This window comes from Elaeis guineensis, chromosome 3 (genome assembly GCF_000442705.2).
Source record: "Elaeis guineensis isolate ETL-2024a chromosome 3, EG11, whole genome shotgun sequence".
NCBI classification, from domain to species: Eukaryota; Viridiplantae; Streptophyta; class Magnoliopsida; order Arecales; family Arecaceae; genus Elaeis; species Elaeis guineensis.
The window spans coordinates 9,827,965-9,851,127 of NC_025995.2; the positions used below are offsets into that span (position 1 = coordinate 9,827,965).

A 23,163-nucleotide genomic window follows, 5' to 3' on the forward strand; every position below is an offset into this window, starting at 1 on the left:
CCTTTATCTTTTTATTTCATATGGATTATCATTTTGAATTTGCATATATAATTATTGATTGTGTCACTTAATAATTGATTGCTTCTCTCTCATCATCTGCTTATAGCCGACTTCCTCGAATCTTGAACTGAGAGAAACCCCAATTCAAGAAAGGGGTCCACTTTGGAGAGGTTTTGAAGGGCCTAAAAGAGGAAGATATATTATTATTTGTGTGTTTGGTATTGTTTATTTCTTTTGTAAGATTATGGGATTAACAGTTTTGTTTTCATTTTCAAATCTAGAACCCACTATGAGCAACATAGGGTGAGGTGTTGCTCCTTGAGGTGACATCTTTCAGCTGCCAGACAGAGAGGGATGAAGGTGGAATGAATAAGATAGCGAGAAAGAGGATTAGACCTGATAGTGCACACAGCACTACCATAGTATTGTCCTCTTATGTTATTAGTTTTTTAAAAATTTATCACTAATCCATCTATTTATTTATCTATTTGTCCTTAGTTACAGCTCATGCGTAAATACTGGAGTGTCTTTATGGAGGCCAAGAAGAGGAGGGCTCGAGAGGATGATAAGAAGATGGGGCTTCAGAGTATTGTTGTTGAGTAGGAGAGGTTAATTCTGAGCTAGAGATGGCAATGAAGAGCAAGGAGGGGGGAAGGATATAGAGGGGAGCACTCATGAGGTAGAGGTAGATGTGCCACCTATTGAGTTTGTGAGTGTCGATAGTCCGACGGTATCCCAGGAGCATGTGGACCCATAGCCTATCAAGAGACATGTTATACAATGGGTGTTTAGGGGCTTCCTTCTCCTATGTAGTCCCTTCATCCCACTACCTTCAAGTACTCTAGCTCCCACAAGAAAGTCCAGAAAGAAGTCAGTCTGCTGTAGCAATGATGCCATAGCAAGTAGAGTTGTAAGTTAGTAGAATATTTATACTTCATTTACATCCGACATACTCATGCGATCTACAGAAATTTTTTGAGACCAATCGTGACTTCCCCAACTTGCAGCTTTTGGATGGTGAGGAACGTAGATATGTCCTAGATTTTTTAAGACAAAAATTCAATTAGAATGTAGTCCTCGTTTATAAAATTTCAATGTCTTTGAATTGATTGTCTTTGGTTTTGATACTAATTTCACCATCTAGATCATTCGTTTGGAGTGATGGCATCAGTATCATCAACCGACTGTAGGTTCATACATCCTATCTGATAATTTAATCGAAGATGATGTAAGTATTACATTTTAAGTTGAACAAATCAAAAATATATAGAAGTTAATTTTCATTTTTTGCAATGAAATATACAGGTCATAGACTTTTTTGTCCCTCCTATAGTAGCATGCATTGATCAATCCATCAACGCATTTGGAGTCTAACTTTATGTTGTGACTCTTCTTTAGGATAATTATTTTATATTTTTTATGCAATATCATTCTTTGATCTAGCTCTATATTCTCTAATGTATGTTTCATTTTTTCTCCTTTTAGAGCATGTTGATAAGTACATGGAAGGTTTCCAATAAAGCTATGTGAGACTTCATGCCTCATTCATTGGCATTTACTTATCATGGATATAGAGGTACTTGTTTCCAACACTACACATCCATGAGTGGTACATATATTTATAGAATGTTGTGCATAGTCATGCATTGTAAACAATATGGTTGATTTCTAATCTTATATTTGCAGGTGATTTTGATTGACCGAGATGGCATAAGATGTCTACTTTATTGATATGGATAGTTAGCTGCTCCATTTTGTTGACTACCTATAGTAGGATGCCGGATAATTGTTATAATAATTTGGTTTGTGAATATCTTTACATGATACACATAAGAAGCATAATGCATGTAAATGACATGATTTTTTCTGAAATAATAGAATATACCAAATTATATAATTATAAGTGCCAACTAAGCTATTTCATGCCAAGTGATATTTTGTACCAAATCATGTCCATGCCAACTAATGCACCATGCCAACTAATGGTTTGTGCCAAAAATGACTCGTGCCAACTACTGCACCATGCCAAATAATGCATTATGCCCCTTATGTTATTAGAAAAAAACTATTTTCAATTTTCAGCCGCATATATGTCAACACACATCTGTGTCAACTAATACAGCGTATAATTTATTTATTCTATTGATTATGACTATGAACTATTTTATAGGACTGATTGTGCCATCTATGTCATGCATTTGATGAAAAGTATGGCGATGGGAGCTCAAATCATAATTATGGATGCTCGTGTGATGGAGTTTCATTTTAGATATGCTACACAGGTAATCATGAAAAGTCACAAGACGGCATCATCATAGTTTGCTTTATATTAATTTTGTGAGTATATGTGTGTTGGCTCCACTCTTTATTTATATACATTTGTAAGATATTTGTATCCTGTCAAAATATTTGGGTTATATTGTGAATAAATTTGTATGAAACCCCTTTTTCTACCATAAAAATTTAATTACTATAATGGAACTATTATTTTCATATATAAAATATTTTATAATAGGTGAATCAAGTTTGTTCTCTATGATTCTTGATGTAACAGGTGGAACTATTATTGCTGCAATGGATTTGATGATATCTTAGTTTGTTCTCTATGATTCTATAAATTTATTTACAGGTTGTTGTCATCATGTTTATTGATTGGTCAGATAATTATTCAGTTCTACAATTAGTGTGATTATTGTTTTTTAGATAAATTTATGTTTGAAGTTATGACAGGTCAATTTGTGCTTATCTATATGAAGTGGTTTTTGTTATACACTTAGGATCTTGAAACCAATGGCATGTCGATCGTTTTACCAACTCTATTTGTGATTATTTTTGAGTCTTAATCTTGTTCATTCATAAATTTATGTTTGTTCCATTAGGTAAATTTGTATTCCCCCATTATAGACAATGAGAAAAGGGCATAAGTTAATTTCTAGTCGAAATAAACACAAGCTTGCTAGAGTAAATATGAATAGCCCGATCATAAACATAAACTTAGAAAGTTATAATATAGTCCTATATGGGACCATGATAAGATAAAAATAAACTATCTAAGAATAAACATAAATTCTGTATAATAAATAAAAAATTTATATAATAAATATAAACTCTAGAGCGATAAATACAAACCATCTAGAATGAACACAAACTCGGATATCAAACCTTAGGTCATCCAAAGGTCCTCCCAGGATAAACAACAAGAAAAAAAGATAAACACTAACTTCTGATGGCATAAACACAAAAATGCGAGGATAATTACAAACACCATATAATAAGCATAAGATAAATACAAACCTCAGGGGTTGCTCTTTGTCTTTTATGGGACCATAATAAGATAAACACAAACTATTTTAGAATAAATATAAATTATATATAATAAATAAAAACTCAATATAATAAACAAAAACTCTATAGTGATAAACATAAACCATCGTGAATAAACATAAATGCGGCCCCAAAAATTATTGAGTTTCTATAAATCTTGGATAGTTTATGTTTATCGCAACAGAGTTTATACTTATTATATGAAATTTTTATTTATTATATGGAGTTTGTACTTATTCTAGGATAGTTTGTATTTATCCTACCACAATCCAATAAAAGACAGAGAGTAACCCCAAAGTTTGTATTTACCCTGAGATTGTTTGTGTTTATTGTATAAAATGTGTTTATGCTCATATAACTTATATTTGTTCCATCAAAAGTTTAGTATTTATTCTCTTCTTTTGTTATTTATCTTGGAAGGACTTGTGGATGACCCAAGTTTCATTCTTCGAGTTTATATTTATTTTGGATGATTTATATTTATCGCCATAGAGTTTGTGTTTATTATATCAAATTTTTATTTATTTTATAGAGTTTGTATTTATTGTAGGATGTTTGTTTATCCTGCCATGGTCCCATAAAAGACAATGAACAATCTCTAAAATTTATGTCTATCTTGGGCTTCTTTGTATTTATTATAGTGAGTTTATGTTTATACTCATATAGTTTGTGTTTATTGCATTAGAAGATAGTGTTTATCCTCATCTTTCATTGTTTATCCTGAAGGGACCCATGGATGATCCAAGTTTTGCTCTCTAAATTTGTATTTATTTTGGATGATTTATATTTATCACTGTAAAGTTTTTGTTCATTATATTAAGTTTCTATTTATTATACAAAGTTTGTTTTTATTCTAGGATAGTTTGTATTTATCCTGCCATGGTCCCATGAAAGACAAAGAGCAAACCCTAAAGTTTGTGTTTATCTTGGGTTTATTTGTATTTATTATATGAAGTTTGTATTTATCTTTATATATTTTATATTTATTATACTAAAAATTATTGTTTATCCTCCTCTCTTATTGTTTATCTTGGAAGGATGCTTAGATGACCTAAGATTTGATACCTGAGTTTGTGTTTATTCTAGGTGATTTATATTTGTCGCCCCAAAATTTATGTTTATTATATAAAGTTTATGTTTATTATATGGAGCTTATATTTATATGGGATAGTTTATGTTTATCCTATCATGGTCCCATACAAAATAGAGAGAACCTCCAAAGTTTCTATTTATCCTGTACTTATTTATATTTATTATATGTAGTTTATATTTATCCTTGCATAGTTTGTATTTATTCTATCAAAAGTTAGTATTTATCCTTTTTTTTTATTGTTTATCTTAGGGGGTACCTTTTAGATGAATAAATTCTTCAAGAGAAAAATTTGTATTTATTATGGAGAGTTTCTGTTTATTCTAAAAGGTAGATCTTAGGAGTAATACATTCATTCAGAATATTGTACAACCATATATCTTTATATCTTAATGACTAAACATCATGTACATCACTTAGATGGTTCAGTTTGTACTAGAACACTTTGCATTATCTATTATCTATAATATATTCATTTACAACTATGTACAACTATGTATCTTTACATTTCAATGATTGAGCAACTCATGTACATCACTTGCATATAACATTTATCTAAGTCAAAATAGTGTCCATCATAACAAAATTATAAGTATATGATCTAAAACACTAATGAGTCTACACGATCGTCGAATTCCTCTTCCTTAGATGAACTGCTACAGATGTAGGCTTCGAAATCATCCTCCTGTATAAAGTATAATCATCTAATAAATCATAAGAAAAAGCTTCTTTCAAAACATAACCACACAAATTAAAAAAATTTCTATCAAAACATAACACACACAAATTAATTATGAAGATGTAGCCTTTACTAACATTTACCTTGCATATTTGAATATTGTAATCCTTTTGATGATATTTCTTATATGTCCGCTGTTTGTTTGCTACAACCTTCATCGGATGCTTAAATTTGTTGAGCTTTTTGTGACTTTTACAATTAAAAAGTAGAGAATTTTTAAATATGATAAAATTATCATTTATTTTTCTACTTGGCTACACTACATTATAGCTATCGAAACTGAGTATGACTCTCATCCGTAATACTTTATTTTTTAAGTAGGTTCTTTTTCAGTGAGCAAACTTTTACAATAATAGACTCCACATCATTCATGACAAGATCATATGTTTCATATAGGATGCAATCATCATATGTTAATTTCAAAAACTTTTTACATAGCCCATTGAATCTTACAGTTCTCAACATCATATCCTTCTAAATTTCATCTACTCTTTGTGCAATATAAGCACCTCCTTTATTAGCAGATTTCGTCTAGCATTTTAATATATATTGTATAGGGATACGGTGAATTCGTAAAGCAATAAAAACTTTTATAGCATGAGTACATAGAATATTACTGAATTCAAACATTAGATATGAGCATAAAAATTTTTCATCTGACATGATACATATTACATAATTTAGTGTTCTCTTAGTCAGATTTTTATTTGAGGTATCAATCTTAATTATATGATACAACTTGTACTTCTCAACCTCCATATCATACATGGTGGTCATTTTGAGTTGCTCCCTAAAAAGCTTAAAAATATTTTTTGTATACACTTCAAGGGTATATTTCTCAATTGGATACTTTGACCATCAAGTTGGTTGAACATAGTACGTACGGAAGTTCTCAATCTCTCAATTGTCCTGCTCTCCAAGATTGCCTCATATTGAGTAATAAATTTGAAAGCATTTATATGATTATCCACATAATCCTTAAATAATGAGTGTATACTTTCACTGTGCTTTGTTGTAGACATAGAAGCGAAGAATATATGTCTAAAGCATATAGACACGTATTCATCTCATATACTAAATAGGTGATCAAGATAGGCATTGGACTCTAAGAAGTACTTCTTGATAAATACATCCCAGTGATACTCAAACTACTTTAGAGAGATGGACGTATTAATGCAATACTGAAGATCTTCCTTTAGTCTATTCTTTGTATTCAAAAGAACAAACATATGTCCTTTAATATTCTTTAAGACATGCCACTTACAAAATCGATGGATAGTATTAAAAAAATATGCTCAATTATCTTTTTCATTGCTGGATTTTGATCGATTTATATGCATTTCAGGTGCTTGCCATAAAGTATCTCTAGAAAGGATTAAAAGATCCAAATAAATGATTAGGTGCACTCATCTCGCACTAGTGCATAGCCGAGTAGAATGGACTGCATGTGGTGGTTGACGCGGACAAATGGTGCAAAAGGTATGCTATATTTGTTCATCGTGTATGTAGTATCGAATGTTACCAAATCACTAAAGTATTGGTATGATAATCTTGACCTCTTATCAATCCAAAATATATTCTTCACATTATTGTCGGCATCTAATTGGATAACATAAAAGAAGGCTGATTCTTGACTTGCCAAGTTTAGAAATGATTAATTATTATTTATAGATCAATATTAAATTATTATTTTTGAAGGTTGATTCTATGATTGCTCAGATCCTTCCTAGTAAAGCTTACATATCATATATCTTCATGCAATATGAGATAGCATCCATGATTTATTGAGTTGAAATATTTTGCTCATGTAAAATCCCTATAAACTACTTGTCTTTTGTGGTGATTTTTTTATGTGATTGGAGGAAGTGAGTTTTCGATGGGCTATGAATGAACTCATGATTATAAATATTGTTAAATATTATGACCTCTCACTTACCAACTTCATTCTTTCTAATACACATTTTTATTTTACATCCAATGTGAATGCTCTATCCTTCCTTGTGCAGTATTATGGATGCTACATGATCTTATCCATCAACTAACATGTTGATTTTAGGCTTATATATCCCTTCTTTACAACATATAAATTCTTGTCTGATGATCTTTTTGTTCTTGCAGGATCGATAGGATGATCCTTTCCGAATATCAAATCTTTTGTTATATGTATATTGGTTGTACGATTTCATTGCTTTTTCTTGAGTATCAAAGACCATGTCTTCGCCGATCGGATTGTAGCCCAAGTGAAATGGGGCTTTGTTTTCATGCGATGGACCTGGGTTCGAAATGCACGCACGTTGATTAAATGAGAGAGAGGATGCCCTATGCTCTGGTGGGTCGCACGAGAATGCTATCTGATCCACTTGATGGCTCGGTTGGCACCGGGGTGACGTACTCACATGAGAAAGAGGAATCTCCTCAGCCTGGGTGGGAGAATCGGTCACTTTGAGTATCCTATGGTGGGGTCTTGTGAATCGGATGAGTCGACCGTAAGATGAAAGCCACCCTTCCCTTTGTAATAATAAAAAAAAGACCATGTCTTCCTGCAATGTCAAACCTTCAGTATTCTCTGAGTCTGAAGTTTGGTCGATACAATCTTCTCTCTTAAAAGCTCTCTTTATATGATTAATGTTGAATGAGTTGGAAGTATCATCGAGTGAAATATAATCATGCACATTGCTTTCTCCCCCTACAAAACTAACAGGTTGCTAAAAATAGCTGTCATGTTGTTATTGTACATACTTTCCACATCCATGATATGGATAATTCAATATAATTACTATCAATGAAATAAAGTTAATATAAGTAGCACCTCAAATGCATATATCAATTTTACTGATGTATATCAAATTTAAATCATATTAAATATCAAATTTAAACCGGTACTATACTATTAGAAAGAAGTGGTATAGTAACTAAAAGTATCTCAAACTATAGGTTATGGTAAAAGTTAATCATTTATTATTTAGACAAATATAAATATAATCGTTGAATGTTAAAAAATCTTATAATTAGCAAGTCTCAAGTTCCAACTTCATTGATAATATTTTAATGACTTTACCAAACAACACTGATAAGAGAATTTATTTACTTTCTTTTTGAAAATAATATTTTTGAATAAATATTGTTCTTATCTAAACAATACAATTAAAAAGTTATTACATATGATTCTTTTCCATATCATAGTAATAATAGATATTTGGCTAACATAGATTATAGTATGAGAGTAAAACACAATCAAAAAGTATATAATTCTTATCCTACAAATCAAATTTTCAAAATCCAACCATCTACTCTCCAATGAATTAAACTGTGAGTGGTTTCTCATAATCAAAGAGTCTCTACTTAATGGATAAATGACAAAAATATTGAAACTAGTTTACTACTTGTGTAGACCAAGATGAATTAATGTTAGAAGGAGATTATAAGCATTCTCAATGTACACTAGTAACAAATGTGAAGTCAAATAATATAAAAGGATCTAATTAATGGAGAATATCATCTTCTATGTTAATATAGGATTCAATATCAAATACAGTCCATAATATAAAAAGTAGCTACTAAAATATATATGCAACTACTAGCTTATGTAAAACACGAATTATGAGCAAGTAATTGTCACTAAAATGTTGTATGATCATGTATAGGTAAAAGAAATTATGTTGTGAAATTTTAATTATTATCTCATACTTATCTTTTGAAATGTTATATATATATTTTATATATTCAATAAAATATTTAGCCTCTAATGAAGTAACAATATGAAGATATATCTTGCACTTAATTAGCGGATAATAAAAATATTTTGATGACTGCCGAGATGAAAAGAGAGGAAGGAGGTATCTCGGATGGATAATTCCAATAAGAGAGAGATAAGCAGGAGAGAGGCACAGAGAGAGAATGAGAGGATGGGCTACGATTCCGACGAGAGAGATAGAGAGAGAGTTTAAATATAGAGAGAGAATGAGAGGTATTTGCAATCATCTTGCGAGAGAGAGGGAGACAGAATAAGAGGAGTTTGTATGTGAGAGAGAGAGAATAAGAGAAGTTTATGTCAGAGAGAGAGAGAGAGGAATAGAAATTTCTGCTAGCGAGATATTTGTGCCGAAGAGAGAGAGGGAGAGAAATTTTTGTCCACAAAAAGTAGAGGGAGAGAGAGAATAAAATATATTTTGCTAGCAAGATAGAGGGAAGAATTCTATTTGAAAGAGATGACATCCCCTTTTCTATCTCATTCTTCTTAACATGTATATTTTTTTATTATTTCAAATGCCATCTCATCTAAACAAAAAGATAAAACTAGAAAGCTTCTTCTTTCCTATCCCATCCCCTCAAGGCACTGTTCCTTTTTTTCCAAAAGCCACCTCATCCAAACAAAAGCAGATTTTACTATGGTGCTCCAAAGGATATTTTTATCTTTTTATTATTTATCAAATTTTGATTGTTGGATTAAATATTGGCCATCTATATTTCAACAAGTTGAAGTGCCCAGGTGCATGATTTGTTGTAAATATTTTAAAGATCAAGATTATTTTTATGCCATGATAAAATTGATTTTTTTTTAAAAAAGAATCCTCTCCATGGGCCACCGAAGCGAAGGTGGTGCGGAGAAGCTGCGACCGGGGTGGGGGTGGGGGTGAGGGGGAGGGAGGGGGGTATTATGGTGACTTGGAGAAGCTGCGATGGGGGTGGGCACAAAGTAGCCATGGGGTGGGGATTGCAGGTGCATGCTGGGCACCGGGCTGAGAGGGACAGAGAAGTTGCGGGCCACCGCAAGTGTGGGGGTTGTTGTGGTGGCATGGAGAAACCATAGTGGGGGTAGGCGCGGAGCATCCGTAGGCACTGGAGGTGGGGAGTGTAGAGCAGCCACGGGTGTCAGATGTGGGGGGTTACAAAGGTACTGGTGCTAGAGAGGGGTCGGGGACCGAGAGTGGAGGTATGGGCTATCAGGGGAGTTGGTGGCTCGAAAGAGGCACGGACCGTCGGGGTGGGTTGTGGTGCATAGAGGAGCGATGGAGGCATGGGGGCCGGATGGTGGCATGGAGGAGGCACGGGGCCGAGGGGGGCCACAAAGGAGCCATGGGTGGCATCGACGGGGGTGGGGGGTTTGGGTGTGGTGAAGCCATGAGGAGGAAGAAGAAAGGAGAAAAAATAAAATATTATTTTTTTAAAAAAATAAAATATATAAAAAAATAATAATACGTAATACTTAAAATATTTTTTATAATAAACTATTATAAAAGAGCACAATAGCAATACCGATAGAGTCCCATCTTGTAATACCCTAATCTTATATAGAATTTTCAGATTATATGTGATTTCTTTTGTGTTAGCTTAAGTTCCTAGGATTGACCTTGTGAGCCTTTTAATTTTAATTATAAATTATTTTAAATTAAATTTATCTTGTCAAAATTTGTTGAAGCTATTTGAGCATAATTTGTGACTATCTGTCAATACAGATCCTGAAAATTTTTTAAGTCTGAAAACTAGTACCTATATGAAGGGCTATATAAAATATATATTTTTTTGAAATCAAAATTGACGATAATTGATCTTTAGATGTTAGTGAGTCATAAAATAATTTTTAATAAATTTTTGAGACCCCTTAACCTGTTTGTTTTGAAGAGAAAAAGTTTTAAAAGTTTTGGATTTGAAAAAAATTAGAACTAAAACTCAAGTTTTGACTTTTTATTCTTAAAGATTTTAATTTTTTAGATATTTTATTAATTTCAAATGAGAAGATATTTTTTTATTTACATTTATATTTTAAAGTTAATGAAGAATAAAATAAATAAGGATATTAACTTAAAATAAATAAGCCTCCCTTAGCCCACGAGGCTTCTTGCCATTTTCATTCCCTTGAGTTGCTGATTTCGTTTCCTCATCCTTCCTACTGGTTGAGCGTCCCTATTGATATTTCAGGAGCTTAGTGGCATGGTTTGAGTGAGAACCCAACCTACCCACTTCATCCTTTCACTCCTGTGACTCACTAAGGTAATCTTTTGGCTCAATAATCTTATTAGATGTTACCTTAGAGTAATTTATGCGTTATTTTGATATATGGGCAGAATTTAGAGATTTGGCCTAGGGTTTGAATTGGGAGATTCTTGAATAGAAATAATAATTAGCTATCTTATGATTCTCAGTGTTTATTCTTGGTATTGATATCTTGTTTATTGTATTAGATTTGTTGGAACTCCTCCCATTGTTTTCGTAAGCCCCAAGGCAACATAGGCTTGGACCCACTTAGTTTTGGCTTATGTTGTGAATTGATAATATACTCTATGACATATTTTTATATCCTCTGAACTCTCCTGGTATGTTTATTTCAATTTATTTGTCCCTATGAAATTTTGTATATCATATACCACATTCTTTTATGGATTTTAGCAAATTAAAATTTTATTTTAATATTTTATTTTCAGCATGTTTGTCTTAATGAATATCTTGAAAATTTATTTTATTTCTTATAGTGAAAGAGCTTTGGAAATACTCTGACTTTCTCAATTGCTAGAGCTTAGGTGAATATTAGGACAAGCACTTTTAAATTTTTTCTTTTGATACATGATATGAATACCATAAACTATTGATAAGAAAAGTGAATATGAAAACAACGGATATGTTTGGAAATATGATATTGAGGATGAGTTTTGTTTTGTTATCTTAAATGGAAAAAAAAATGAATGAGATATGAATTGTGTTTTGGGCAGATGACAATATGATTTTATGGGAGAAAACTTTGACAGAACACTATAGGTAGTAGCAGTTGGCATTAGTCTTGGTGCACCATGTTTTGGATACCCTAGCTAGAAAGAATGGTGTTAGCTCGACGTGTTTAGCTGACATGGTCAGTTTTGTTTCCCTAGCTAACAAGGGTGGTGTTAGTCTGATGTGTTGTTACACACGTACGGTATTGATGAAGTCTCGGAGAAGCGAGTAACTATTTCGCTCTGGATTAGAGACCTCCCTTCGTACGTTGGATATATGATTATTTTAAAATTTAATATATTATATTTGATCTATTTATTAATCATCATTTAGAGGATTATTCAAATTGTAGTTATTAAAGGAATGTATTTTCTGCATCTATTCTGTTACACTACTTGACCGAAAATGTTATTATGTTAATATTTTGAAAAAATTATAAGAATGCTTTTGATTAAAATATTTGTGCTTAAGCTCGTCCCATTTCCGTTATAGATATATTATCTCTTACTGGGTCTGGTGACTCACTCTATTACTTTTATGTTTTTTTTCTTTTCAGCTACCAGTGTTGAGAAGGGTCCAGGCTCCTCAACTTGATAGGAGTAGTCATCTTTTTTGGTGAGCCCAGCACTTGCGTGTGTGGGCATCTACTTTTGCTATCCTGTAGTTGTGTTTCCTTTTGGTATATTTTGGTTGTGTATAAACTTTAAACGTGCTCCATTATCTATACGTAGGATCTGGTTTCCATTGTGTTTACTTAAGTGGAATGACTGTATGTATATATATATACTTTTGTTGCGCATCGTGTAGATACTTTGGTTGTTGGAAATCTGAATATATATATATATATATATATATATATATATATATATATATATATATATATATATATATATATATATTATATATATATATATATATATGCAGGAACTCATACCTTTGGGAATGCTCAACTTTTAAGAAAAACTCTATCAATTTTTTGATAGAATTGGTATATTTGATCTATCCCATTTGATATTTTCATTAGGCTTACTAGATTGGCTAGTCCATCCTATGCGCCAGTCATGACCCCCAAGCTTGGGTCTTAACACCTCCCTTATTTAAGATTTTTTTTTCCAAACAATGCTAGCTAAGCCAAACGGTTCCTAAACCCCCTTCATTATCTTTTTATCGCTGCATTGAGATCAACGCCGATCCAACGGCTCAATATGTGATTGGATTTGGGTACTGGAATATAGTCAACTGGCGCCCAATCGACACACACGTTAGATATATACAATATTGGAGAAAAAAATTAGAGAGGAGGGCGACAAGATGAAACCAGAGTGCGTCCAAGGCCTGCACAAATCAGATGTCCAATTTGGAGAAATATCCTGGCCCTTTTGAACCCCAGAATCTGTGAAGCCTCGGAGCCACTTGATTTCCAGGTAACACCTTAAAAACGGTCGGCCAAGCAAATTACAACCACACAAAGGAAATCGTCAGTTGAAGCATTTGTGGACTTCAAAAGATCAGTTACATACGGTTCTGGCTGTGAGCCTGTTTCAAGAACAAGAAGTCCACATCGGTGGAGAATTTAATGCCACATTGATTCCGTTTTGACCTTGATGTCCATTACAGGAGATGGACCACCCAATGATCGGGTATTTGGAGAGACTGCTTCTTGATACGTTGGTGTGATATAAAATGTTGGTCCGGTAAAGTTTTAGATATTTTGGGGCAATTAAGCGTCTGGTAGCCACTCGAAAGTTTTCTTTGGATCTTGAAAGGCATTTTCCTGATTGATACTTTTCTTGGATTGGCTTTGGATACTCCTTTGAAATATTGCATCCAACCCATTTAATCAGCAGAATTTTTTCGGCTCAGGTTTAATTTTCATTATTTGACCGATTATATGTGAGCAATTCAATTTTGGTCTGGTCGAGTTGGCTTCAACATAAGCTAAAAACATTGGATGCAAGTCAACTTGACCCACTTTCTATAAAATTATGCATATTGTTTCCTAGCCATACATGTCAGTAACTTGAAATTCCTACGTTGTTCTCTATCTAAGCAGGCAAAGGCAATCCAAGTTGTACTACAATAGTATAGGCTTTTAGTGGAAAAAAAAAATGCCATTAATTAGAATAAATTACTGTTAAGAAATAATCACAATAAACTTGCAGTAAAAGGAAAAATATGGCTATAATCATTGTCTAAAAGTTTAGTCAAAGATCTATATTTTGATTTAGAAAATAGTTATCGGGCAAAAAATATCTACACAAAATAGAATTCTTATTATTTTTATATTGTTGTTGTAGTCAAGGGCTTATGACTCGGCATGTGAAAATCTAATCTTTAGAAGATACTTTTACTTTTTAGTCGGATCAGAAAATTATCACTTCGGATATAGAAAGGGGAGCAAAGTATTGGTGCATTAAACCAGCCTCAAGATATGTAGCATCATTATATGAGATCAAAGAGATATCAATCTCTCAGTACTAGATTCCAGTAGATCAATTTATCAATTAGCAGATTCAGCTCGATATTTTACCGACTTGAATGAGAACGCTTTTGTATTCTGTCCGGATGATGTCTCAGCTGACAAGAGAATATTCAAGTCAGGTATTTACCGATCTGAACCCCGATGCTTCCTATATTCGGGATGACTATCATGACGTCTCTATCTCACCCCGGTCATATACTGAAAAGAACAATTATAGTGATGGACTTAGTCGTTCTGCGAATGCCCACAGTGGTTTTGCAACCTAGCTATAGCTGGCCACGATCTCATGTCCAACTCATATACATAGTTGTACGCTAGCTCACTTATATGTGGTTCTCTAACCGCCTAACAAACTCTTCTAAAAACCTAAAAAATTTTAGAACGGCCTCCTCATCTCGTCTATAAACAGAGAGTCAGGGATCCTTCAGAAATAAGTTCTGCTCTCTGAAATTAGAGGAGACTCTGCTGGTAGAAAATTAGGCCAACATCTTGACTTTTACCTAATTTTCTTCTTGTTTCACTCAATTTCTCTTGCTCTTCTATTCTTTTTTACTTCTGTTCTCAAAATTCGAACTGATTTAAGCATCGGAGGATCTCCACTCGATTTCTTGACTGATTTTACGTATCGGAAGAATTTTCATCGGATCGTAAGGATCACTCTAGCTCAGTTTCACTCGATTCAATTCGTCCTACTCTAGATTTTGAGCATTGCAGCAATAGTTGTATTTGGGCCAGATGTTTTAATCATTTGAGGATTAATAATCCCATATTAGATAAGTTAAGGGCTCTTATGGTGCTTGTAAACTTTTAGGAATACCCGTGTCAATGTTTAGATTTTTAAATCAGATTTTAATATGGTATAAACTTCCATGCTCTCACTTACTAATCAACATATCTCTTCTCATTTCAAATTTAAAAAATTTTGCATATTATTTGATCTTATTGGAGTGTAATATGACCTGACCCAATCAGCTCGTTAGTTTTTCGGAGATAATATCTAATAACTGTTGTTTTCCTTCTCCACCAGGCAAGGTGGAGGGACCTTTCAGAATAATTCGACCTCCATCCAGCGTTTATTTATTTAAAAAAAAAATCTCGAAAGTACTATGGAGAACCTACTCGATCAATATCTCCACATGAGCTTGGCTTGAGTTGATGCTTCTGGATGATTTTTTTCCTTCTAAATAACAATCCTCGAGCAGTTTGTTCCAAACGGCCAACCAGCCCTCCCTCATGATCCAATCCCCAGCCGCCACGTCATGCACGTGATCCTTCATAAAGATGTTTTGGATATTTTGGACCGGGCCGCTAAATCTATTCCGCGCACCATAGATTCGTCATGTCGGTGAAATGTCGGCTACCGCCAATTCCATCCAGTGCTCGAACGCCAGGCCCCAAGGTGTCGTTTCCTCGAAGCCAACGGGCTCTTTTCTTCTTAAATTTTTTATTGCAAGTGGGTCTCCCGCCATGGCTCCACGCCTGCCCCCTTCTTCCAGAATTTTCCATCCTATGGACACCTCCCTATCCCACTTGTGTCGATCTAGAAGCTTCTGCTCTCTACTATTTAATTCTCTCCCCTCCTTTTTTTCCCCCTTTCTTCATCTGATCCAGAACGCTGATTCCATTTCCGAACAAAACCTACCGACTCGTAGCTCCGAAAAGGAAAAAAGTCACTTCTTTTCCTTATTTCTTTTTCAGAATCCACTTCTCTGTTCTTTCTCACCGTCATCTTTACTTGATCAGTAGGAATCCAATTCTTCGATCCTATCCTTTTTGTTCTCACCAGTGACCCGTTTGCTTAAATTCCTGTACCAATATAAAAGTCCCTTTTGTTTCGTTCCTTTGCATTAGTATTCATCAGTGTTCACCGTTTCTGTTTTGCGTTCATTGTGCTTTTCAGTGATTTTTGCTGAAAATCACTTCTAATTGTTGATTAGTTGGCATTACTGGCATCAAAATCCAATCTTGGTGTGATTTTTTTTTGGATCTTTGCGTTGGCGATGGATCCCGTGCTCAATATGGTGAAGGAGGAGTACCTGGAGGCGGAGGTGAGTCCGTCTCGCCTTGAGGACGCTCCGATGGAGGCTCCCCGGCCGATGGAGGGACTGCACGAAGTCGGGCCGCCGCCTTTCCTCAACAAGACTTATGACATGGTTGATGATCCGGGCACCGATCGAGTGATCTTGTGGAGCTCAACGAACAATAGCTTTGTGGTGCGGGATCCGGCCACGTTCGCCATGACTCTGCTTCCGAGATACTTCAAACACAGCAATTTCTCTAGCTTTGTGAGGCAGCTTAACACATATGTAAGTGTTTGAAGTAATGTCCAAATGAGTTTTAATATTAAGTTGTCTTTTGCTGAAATATTGAAGATGTAACCATGGGAAGGGTTCTTGTTTTAGCGGTTACTTGCTTATTTTTGTTGCATTTGATCTTTGTTTTTTCTCGGGTAGATGGAATGTTTAAATAAGTGAACAATTTACATTACACTTCTGGCATTCCAATCTTCTTTTCTCTAAAGGCCTATTTGGATGGTTGAGCCTAAGGATTCATAGGTTGTGAACTTGTGCCAGCAAAATCATTGGATTCATAGATTGGACCTATTAATATCTGGGAGGATCTTGCAGGTGGACCTGCTCAAATATCGTACAAAGAAAAAAAAAATTCAGCAAATCTTGTTTTCTTCTATAGGATTCGGGCCGGCCCACTTCAAAAGTACTTCTAGATGTTCTTGTAATCCAATAATTTTATTGATTGGCCCAACCCCCGAATCCTAATGGATTTTGCGCCCAACGAGCCAGACCAATCCGCTAACCCGACCACCTAAATGTTGCTATTAGGGAAGAAGCATTCTTTTCCAATTATGTCATTTTGCAGGACTCTCTTAGGCCATGAGCAATGAGAATCATGTTGTCAAGACAAAAATGTTTATTTATGCTGTTGTTATGTTCCTATTTCACTGTTCTTCTTTCTGATGCCATCTTAGTTCCGTGGAAATATTTTCTCCATTTCTATTCTTATGAGTTCATTGGGTGATGATAAGGCTAAGCCAGCACTGAGAAAAAATATAAAGTGGATAGAGTCCTTGTATGCAAAATTGATGTATCAATATTTGTTCTGATGTGTTTTCATGAATTCTTCTCTGTAGCTACCCAGAACAGCCAACTAGAACAAGCAAAAGAAGCAGAATGTTCTATCCTAGCAGGTCCCAGTGAACACCATCCAAGAATACTCTGTAGTACAGTGACTTCTTTGCTTGTTGGTTATTGAAATACATTTAATTTCCTCTATTTAGTAAATTTTCCCTTCCCAAATTTTGCAAATGAATGTAATTGAACAATCTATTTCTTTACACCAAGTATAGAAAACGAAGAAGAAGAAAGAAGAAAGAAGAAGAAAAGAGAACGCATTATCGCGGTAAAGGTAATAGTTCTGGTAGTCTACTCATTGTCACTGCATTCTTCCATCTGGGTCTTCTTCAAGTCCCACTGTGAACCAAGCTAGTTCATCTAATCCCTATTTTATCTCTTTGGCTTGTTGCCTATTCTAAACTCATCTTTTCAAAAATAAAGGTTAAGAAAATAGCATTTTGATTTTCCTGGCTTTTTATCAAATCTAAACATTTTTATGGACCTTGTATAAAATTATATTTCTATATGTATTGCATCCTTTTAATAATGATTTTTCTTTGTAACAATTTCTCTTTGTACACATTTTAACTTGAAGCTGCTGCCCACAGTTATCTGACAGTGAACCTGTTGTTCACTCAGGGCTTCAGAAAAGTGGATCCAGATAGATGGGAATTTGCAAATGAAGGATTTCTCAGAGGACAGAGGCATCTCCTAAAGACAATCAAGAGAAGGAAACCACCCTCCCACCCTCCCCCAAGGCAGAAAAATCTTGATCCATGCCTTGAGGTGGGACGCTTTGGATTTGATGGAGAAATCGACAGGTTAGAACGTGACAAGAACATCTTAATGGCAGAGATAGTGAAGTTAAGGCAAGAGCAGCAGACTACAAGAACTCATCTCCAAGCTATGGAAGAGAGGCTACATAATGCAGAGCAAAAGCAGCAACAAATGATGGGCTTCTTAGCTAGAGCAGTGCGGAGCCCTGACTTCTTACAGCAATTGCTTCAGCAGCAGGAGAGAAGAAAAGAGCTTGAAGCCGCCATTTCTAAGAAAAGGCGCCGGCCTATAGATAGAGTGCCTTATCATGGTGAGGGAGAAACAAGTGAGAGCCAGGATTTTGAGGCACGATTTGGAATTGAAACAGAAGAAATGGGTAGCTTTTATGACCCTGAAGTCTCTGAGTTGGAAAGTTTAGCACTGGAAATTCAGGGCCTAAGGAAGAGTGAGGAGGAGGAGGAAGAGGAGGAGGAGGAGGATGATGACAAACCTGAAGAGAAACAAGGAGGAGGTACGGAGCTGAATGATGATTTTTGGGAGGAGCTGTTGAATGGAGGGATTGGAGAGGAGAAGGATGGATCAGAGGGACGAGATGATCTGGATGATGTTAATGTCTTGGCTGAGAAATTGGGCTACCTGAGTTCCAGCAGCCCAAAATAGATAGCTGAACATTTTATCCTTGTAATTTTCGTTGACCTCGTTTCGACATCTTTTGACTCGATACAATTTTTCGATGTGTTGTGAAGTATGATGATATGAGTATATGACAATCCATATCATTTATTTTGTCCGTTGGCAGGAATGCTGAGATACCTAGTAGCTTTAGATCAAGGAGGAGACAGAATCCAAACCTGATATTCTTGCTAACCGACCATCCATTCTCTCACGCTTAACCGCTTTTTATTCAAATGTACTTGTTTTTTTCTCAGTTGCTTAAAACTTTTAATGTTCTTTGAGCAGATTCGCAGACCACATGCATATGCCTTCAAGTGATTGGGGAAGCCTGCATCTTCAGGGATTTCAAGGTACTGATATTGCTTATAAAACATTTGATTCGATAAATTTTATGATGGCATGATCGAATAACTATCTGCTAATTATAACATAAGCTTCTTTTCTGTTGGATATAGCTTCTTGCGATTTAGAGGGCTCTACAGAAGGTTGGTATGTGGTATTGATTTGGGTCTTTGCCTTCTGCAAGGTTTGGTTGAAGATCACCCGGCTTGTTTACACGTTGATGTGGGACTGCAGGTTATTGATCTTAGTTTGAGTCTTGTAGATAAGGGAGTAATGGAGGGTTGTCTTGTTTATTCGGAACTCTGGTTGTTGTCAATTTTCATACTGCGCTGTATTACTCGATTGCTTGAGTTCTGTCTCCTTTTTCTTCTTCTTCTCTTTGTTTTTGAGTTCTTTTGTTTAATATTGAATTTTTAGAATGTAAGCTGGCTAACAATGGTTTACAGATCAAGTAGACCTTTTATGTGAATTATTTGTTCATTTTGCTGACAAAATCTTTCTGTTCCTGTAGCATTGTGGGGATTGGAATCTATTAGTTCAAAACTATATAGTTGTTGCCTTTTGTTGTACAGTTGAGTTGGTGTTGCTGATTCTGAATAGGCTACATAGGCTATATTTGTGAATGGCGTTCTTTTGGAAGTAAAGTTTTTTGTGCTAGAGTATTTAACATTAAGTTATTTGGTATTTGGTAAATACATTTGCAGTGTCTCGTGGAATTTTAATAATATTTGGTTGCTTTCCTCTATTTGCGATAGTCTATTGAACCTTGTGAGGTGCTTTAAGTATTTAACCTGATGATTCTTGAATAATTTTGCAGAAGTGAATGGTGCCTGTGTGGTTTCTAGTGAGCCATTCACCGAGCTAGCATGTTCTTATGGAACCTACGGTGGTAAATTCAAAATTAAATTTTCGAGAGTATTTTGGAATGGGTTCCTTTTGTCTCCATTCATTGCAACTCTCCTATGTTTTGGATGGAGCTTGTCTTGGAGTTCATGACGTTTTCATCTCTATGGTAAGTTAATAGATCCCTTGTGTTGAATGTGATCAAACGTTATGATCTCATCGAAAAATCTTGTTAGCATTCTCTCAATCCTCTTGAGAATTTTGAAAGGTTCTTCGGTTTTTTCTTGACCTTGCCATGCCGGCCTAGCGCAAGTGTTTTTAGCGAAAGTAAGTTTAATACTAATCCCTTTCCTTGAAGGCCTTGGGTTTCTATCCTTGTCCCGATTGTGCTTCTCAATTTGGGTGGTACTAGTTTACGAAGCTTTTGGATGTTCTTGGCTCGTTTTTTTTTTTTGGTTAAATCTTTATTAAAATGATAAGTAGCATGAAAAGAAGTTCCGTGAGTTAGCAAGATTCAGCCTATAGATCTTCGAAAGGGCTAATACAAGTACTTTAGCTAGATGACCAGGCGTAGGTAAACTCATGTTAATCCAAAGATAGACTTCATTGACAAATATTCTTACCCACTAAACTCCTGAAGTGATTATTCATGCACTGATGGAGAAATGTCTGTTTGTCCATCTAGTTGTATGGGGTAAGGAGCTAAATTGAAGAGCAATGCCAAGCTTCCTCCAAAGAGTATGTTTAAAATGACCAATAAATTTTTAATCATAATAGAAAGTGTTGCAGTTAAGGGTTCATAACTTTGCATATTTTGACTCATAAGTCTCATGATTGTGCCCTTCTAGATTCCAATTCAAAAAATGCCTTATAGTTCCTTCCTATATATTTTAGAGTCCTTCTTGACTTATAATCAGTGTGGGATTGATAGTGTCTTTTATTATCACCACAGATCCCTAATCAAGGAGTCTATATACAGATGGGAGATGTGATCTTTTCTTATTATTACCATAGCCTCTTCAATTGGGGAGTCTGTGTATGGGCATGAAATGTATCACAGTCGTAGATTCGAGATCTATATGGATCACTAATATTGCAGTCAAAGGCTCATGACTCGGTATATGAGATATTGTCTGCTTTGATCTATGGATCTCATAGTTTTGTTCCCTTAGATTCTAATCTAAAAAGTGCCTCATGCAGGAAAGATGGTCCCTTCCTATATAAGCCACAACCTCTTGACTCGTAACCAATAGAAGATTAATGGTGCCCTTCTTATTATCACTACAAAGGATTATAAAGGGAATCTGCCACCTGATTTTGACCTTTTTTTCTTTGGATTGTGATCAAATACTTGCCTCGGAACAACTTCCTTAGCATTAGAAGATAGGAATGGGCAATCAAACTAAAGTGATTCCCTATCATCATTTACCATGTGACATCTTTGATTCAACGCATGCCGACTTTATAGTTGGAGACAAACCGGTGAATTGAGATGAAGTTTTAAGCCATCGGACTGTTAAAGAAGGAAAAATCATCCCAAATAAATCTTCCAAAATCTCGGACAATTTTCTTTAATCATGGGCACATAAGTTAATGTCATATAATTAATGTTTTAACCCACTACACATGATCCTCATGATCATGGGTGTTGATTCTCCGCTACCGAATTTGGAGATAATACATGGCTACTCCCCTTTATATAAAGAGGGGCACAAGGAACTCTTAGGTAGATTCTTTAAAAAAAAGAGAGAGAACAAAGCCACTCTCTCACTCCTATACTCTTTTTTCTTCTGTTCTTAAGCTTCGAGTGACTTAACATTGGAGACTCCTCTACCGAAGAATCTTCGATGAAAGTGGGCTTCTTTTTCAAGTTCCTCAAGGAGTCCTAATTCTTTGGAATGAGGCAGACTATCAGGTCGGAAGGAGACCGACCACATCTATCCCTCAGACTGAAGAGTTGCGGTAATAGTTTGGTGCTAGAGGAAGGGCCATGCCCATTTTTAAAAGAAAAAAAACATGGTGAGGACAAGAGTATACAATGATTTTGTTGCCTCGTGGGGGCAGTCATCTCGTCGTAGCCAAGGTGATGTCTCTCGTTTGTCTGTCATGGTGGGACATACATAACCCTCCATAACGATGGATCCGCAGCACTTCAATGCCCTGGTCCAACAGGTTCAAGCATTGACCAACACCATGCAGCAGCTTTAGCAGGCAAAGGACCGGCAACGGCCTCAAAAGCCTATTCATTATGCAGCTCCTTTTTGGCACAGTTGTCGGTCTCACCGTAGGAGTCCGAAGCCAGGCCCTGGGTGCACGCATCATTCTGCTCCTGCTGCTTGACAATCTCCTTCCCATCAAAATATAGGGAGGGTGAGTGACGTCGGTGTTCCCCGATATCCTCCAACAGAAATTAAACCCTAGGTTACTCTCCATGTCCCAGAAAATCTCATCGGGAGGATAATCTCAAACAAAAAGTTCAGGAGATCGAACATCATCTTAAAGAGGTACAGAATATAGGCCACAGAATGACGATGATCTCAAATTTAACTCGCGTCTCTCCTTTTTTCCACATAATATTGGAGGAACTGATTCTGGATCAGTTTAAGATGCCCTAAATGAAGTTATATGATGACTCTTTGGATCCCCTCGACCACCTAGAGGGCTAGAAGGCCTTCATGATGCTCCAAGGCATCTCGAACACTCTCCTCTGCCTCACCTTCCTGGCCATCCTCAAGAAATCGATGTAGATATGGTATTCCAGACTCTAACCAGAGTCCATCCACATTTGAACAACTTAGAAAGCAATTTGTTGTCCACTTCAGTAACAATCGAGCATAAACAAAAGAACACCGACAACCTCTTCTCGATCCAACAAGAAGAAGAAGAATCATTGCACAATTACGTGGCGTGTTTTAATGCAACTATGCTTGAAGTACACAATTTTAATAAATCATTGGCTATGTTGGTGCTCAAGTGAGGACTTTAGAATGAGCGCTTATTTTTTTCTTCAACAAATTTTTTTTGAGAGACTATGTCAATCTACTGGCGCGAGCTC

At 35.3% G+C, this 23,163-nt stretch overlaps 1 protein-coding gene and 1 long non-coding RNA gene across 3 annotated transcripts; both read left to right on the top strand.

Moving 5' to 3' along the window:
* Positions 1 to 1,485: 1,485 nt before the first annotated feature.
* On the top strand, positions 1,486 to 7,739 carry LOC140856045 (uncharacterized). The gene is made up of 4 exons (XR_012139456.1): positions 1,486 to 1,576; positions 2,171 to 2,282; positions 6,499 to 6,632; positions 7,272 to 7,739. It is a non-coding gene; the product is annotated as an uncharacterized lncRNA (long non-coding RNA).
* A 7,998-nt stretch (positions 7,740 to 15,737) lies between these two features.
* Positions 15,738 to 19,630, top strand: LOC105042195 (heat stress transcription factor A-2c). 2 transcript variants are annotated; one of them, XM_073253641.1, is made up of 4 exons: positions 15,738 to 16,646; positions 18,111 to 19,273; positions 19,379 to 19,408; positions 19,500 to 19,630. In XM_073253641.1, exons 1-2 carry the CDS (start codon positions 16,341 to 16,343, stop codon positions 18,906 to 18,908), a joined length of 1,104 nt encoding a protein of 367 aa, XP_073109742.1. In that variant the 5' UTR covers positions 15,738 to 16,340; the 3' UTR covers positions 18,909 to 19,273; positions 19,379 to 19,408; positions 19,500 to 19,630. The 2 variants fall into 2 exon arrangements, with proteins under 2 accessions (XP_073109742.1, XP_019705092.1); XM_019849533.3 differs by having other exon boundaries at positions 15,742 to 16,646; positions 18,111 to 18,929; positions 19,048 to 19,273; positions 19,379 to 19,630.
* Positions 19,631 to 23,163: the final 3,533 nt, after the last annotated feature.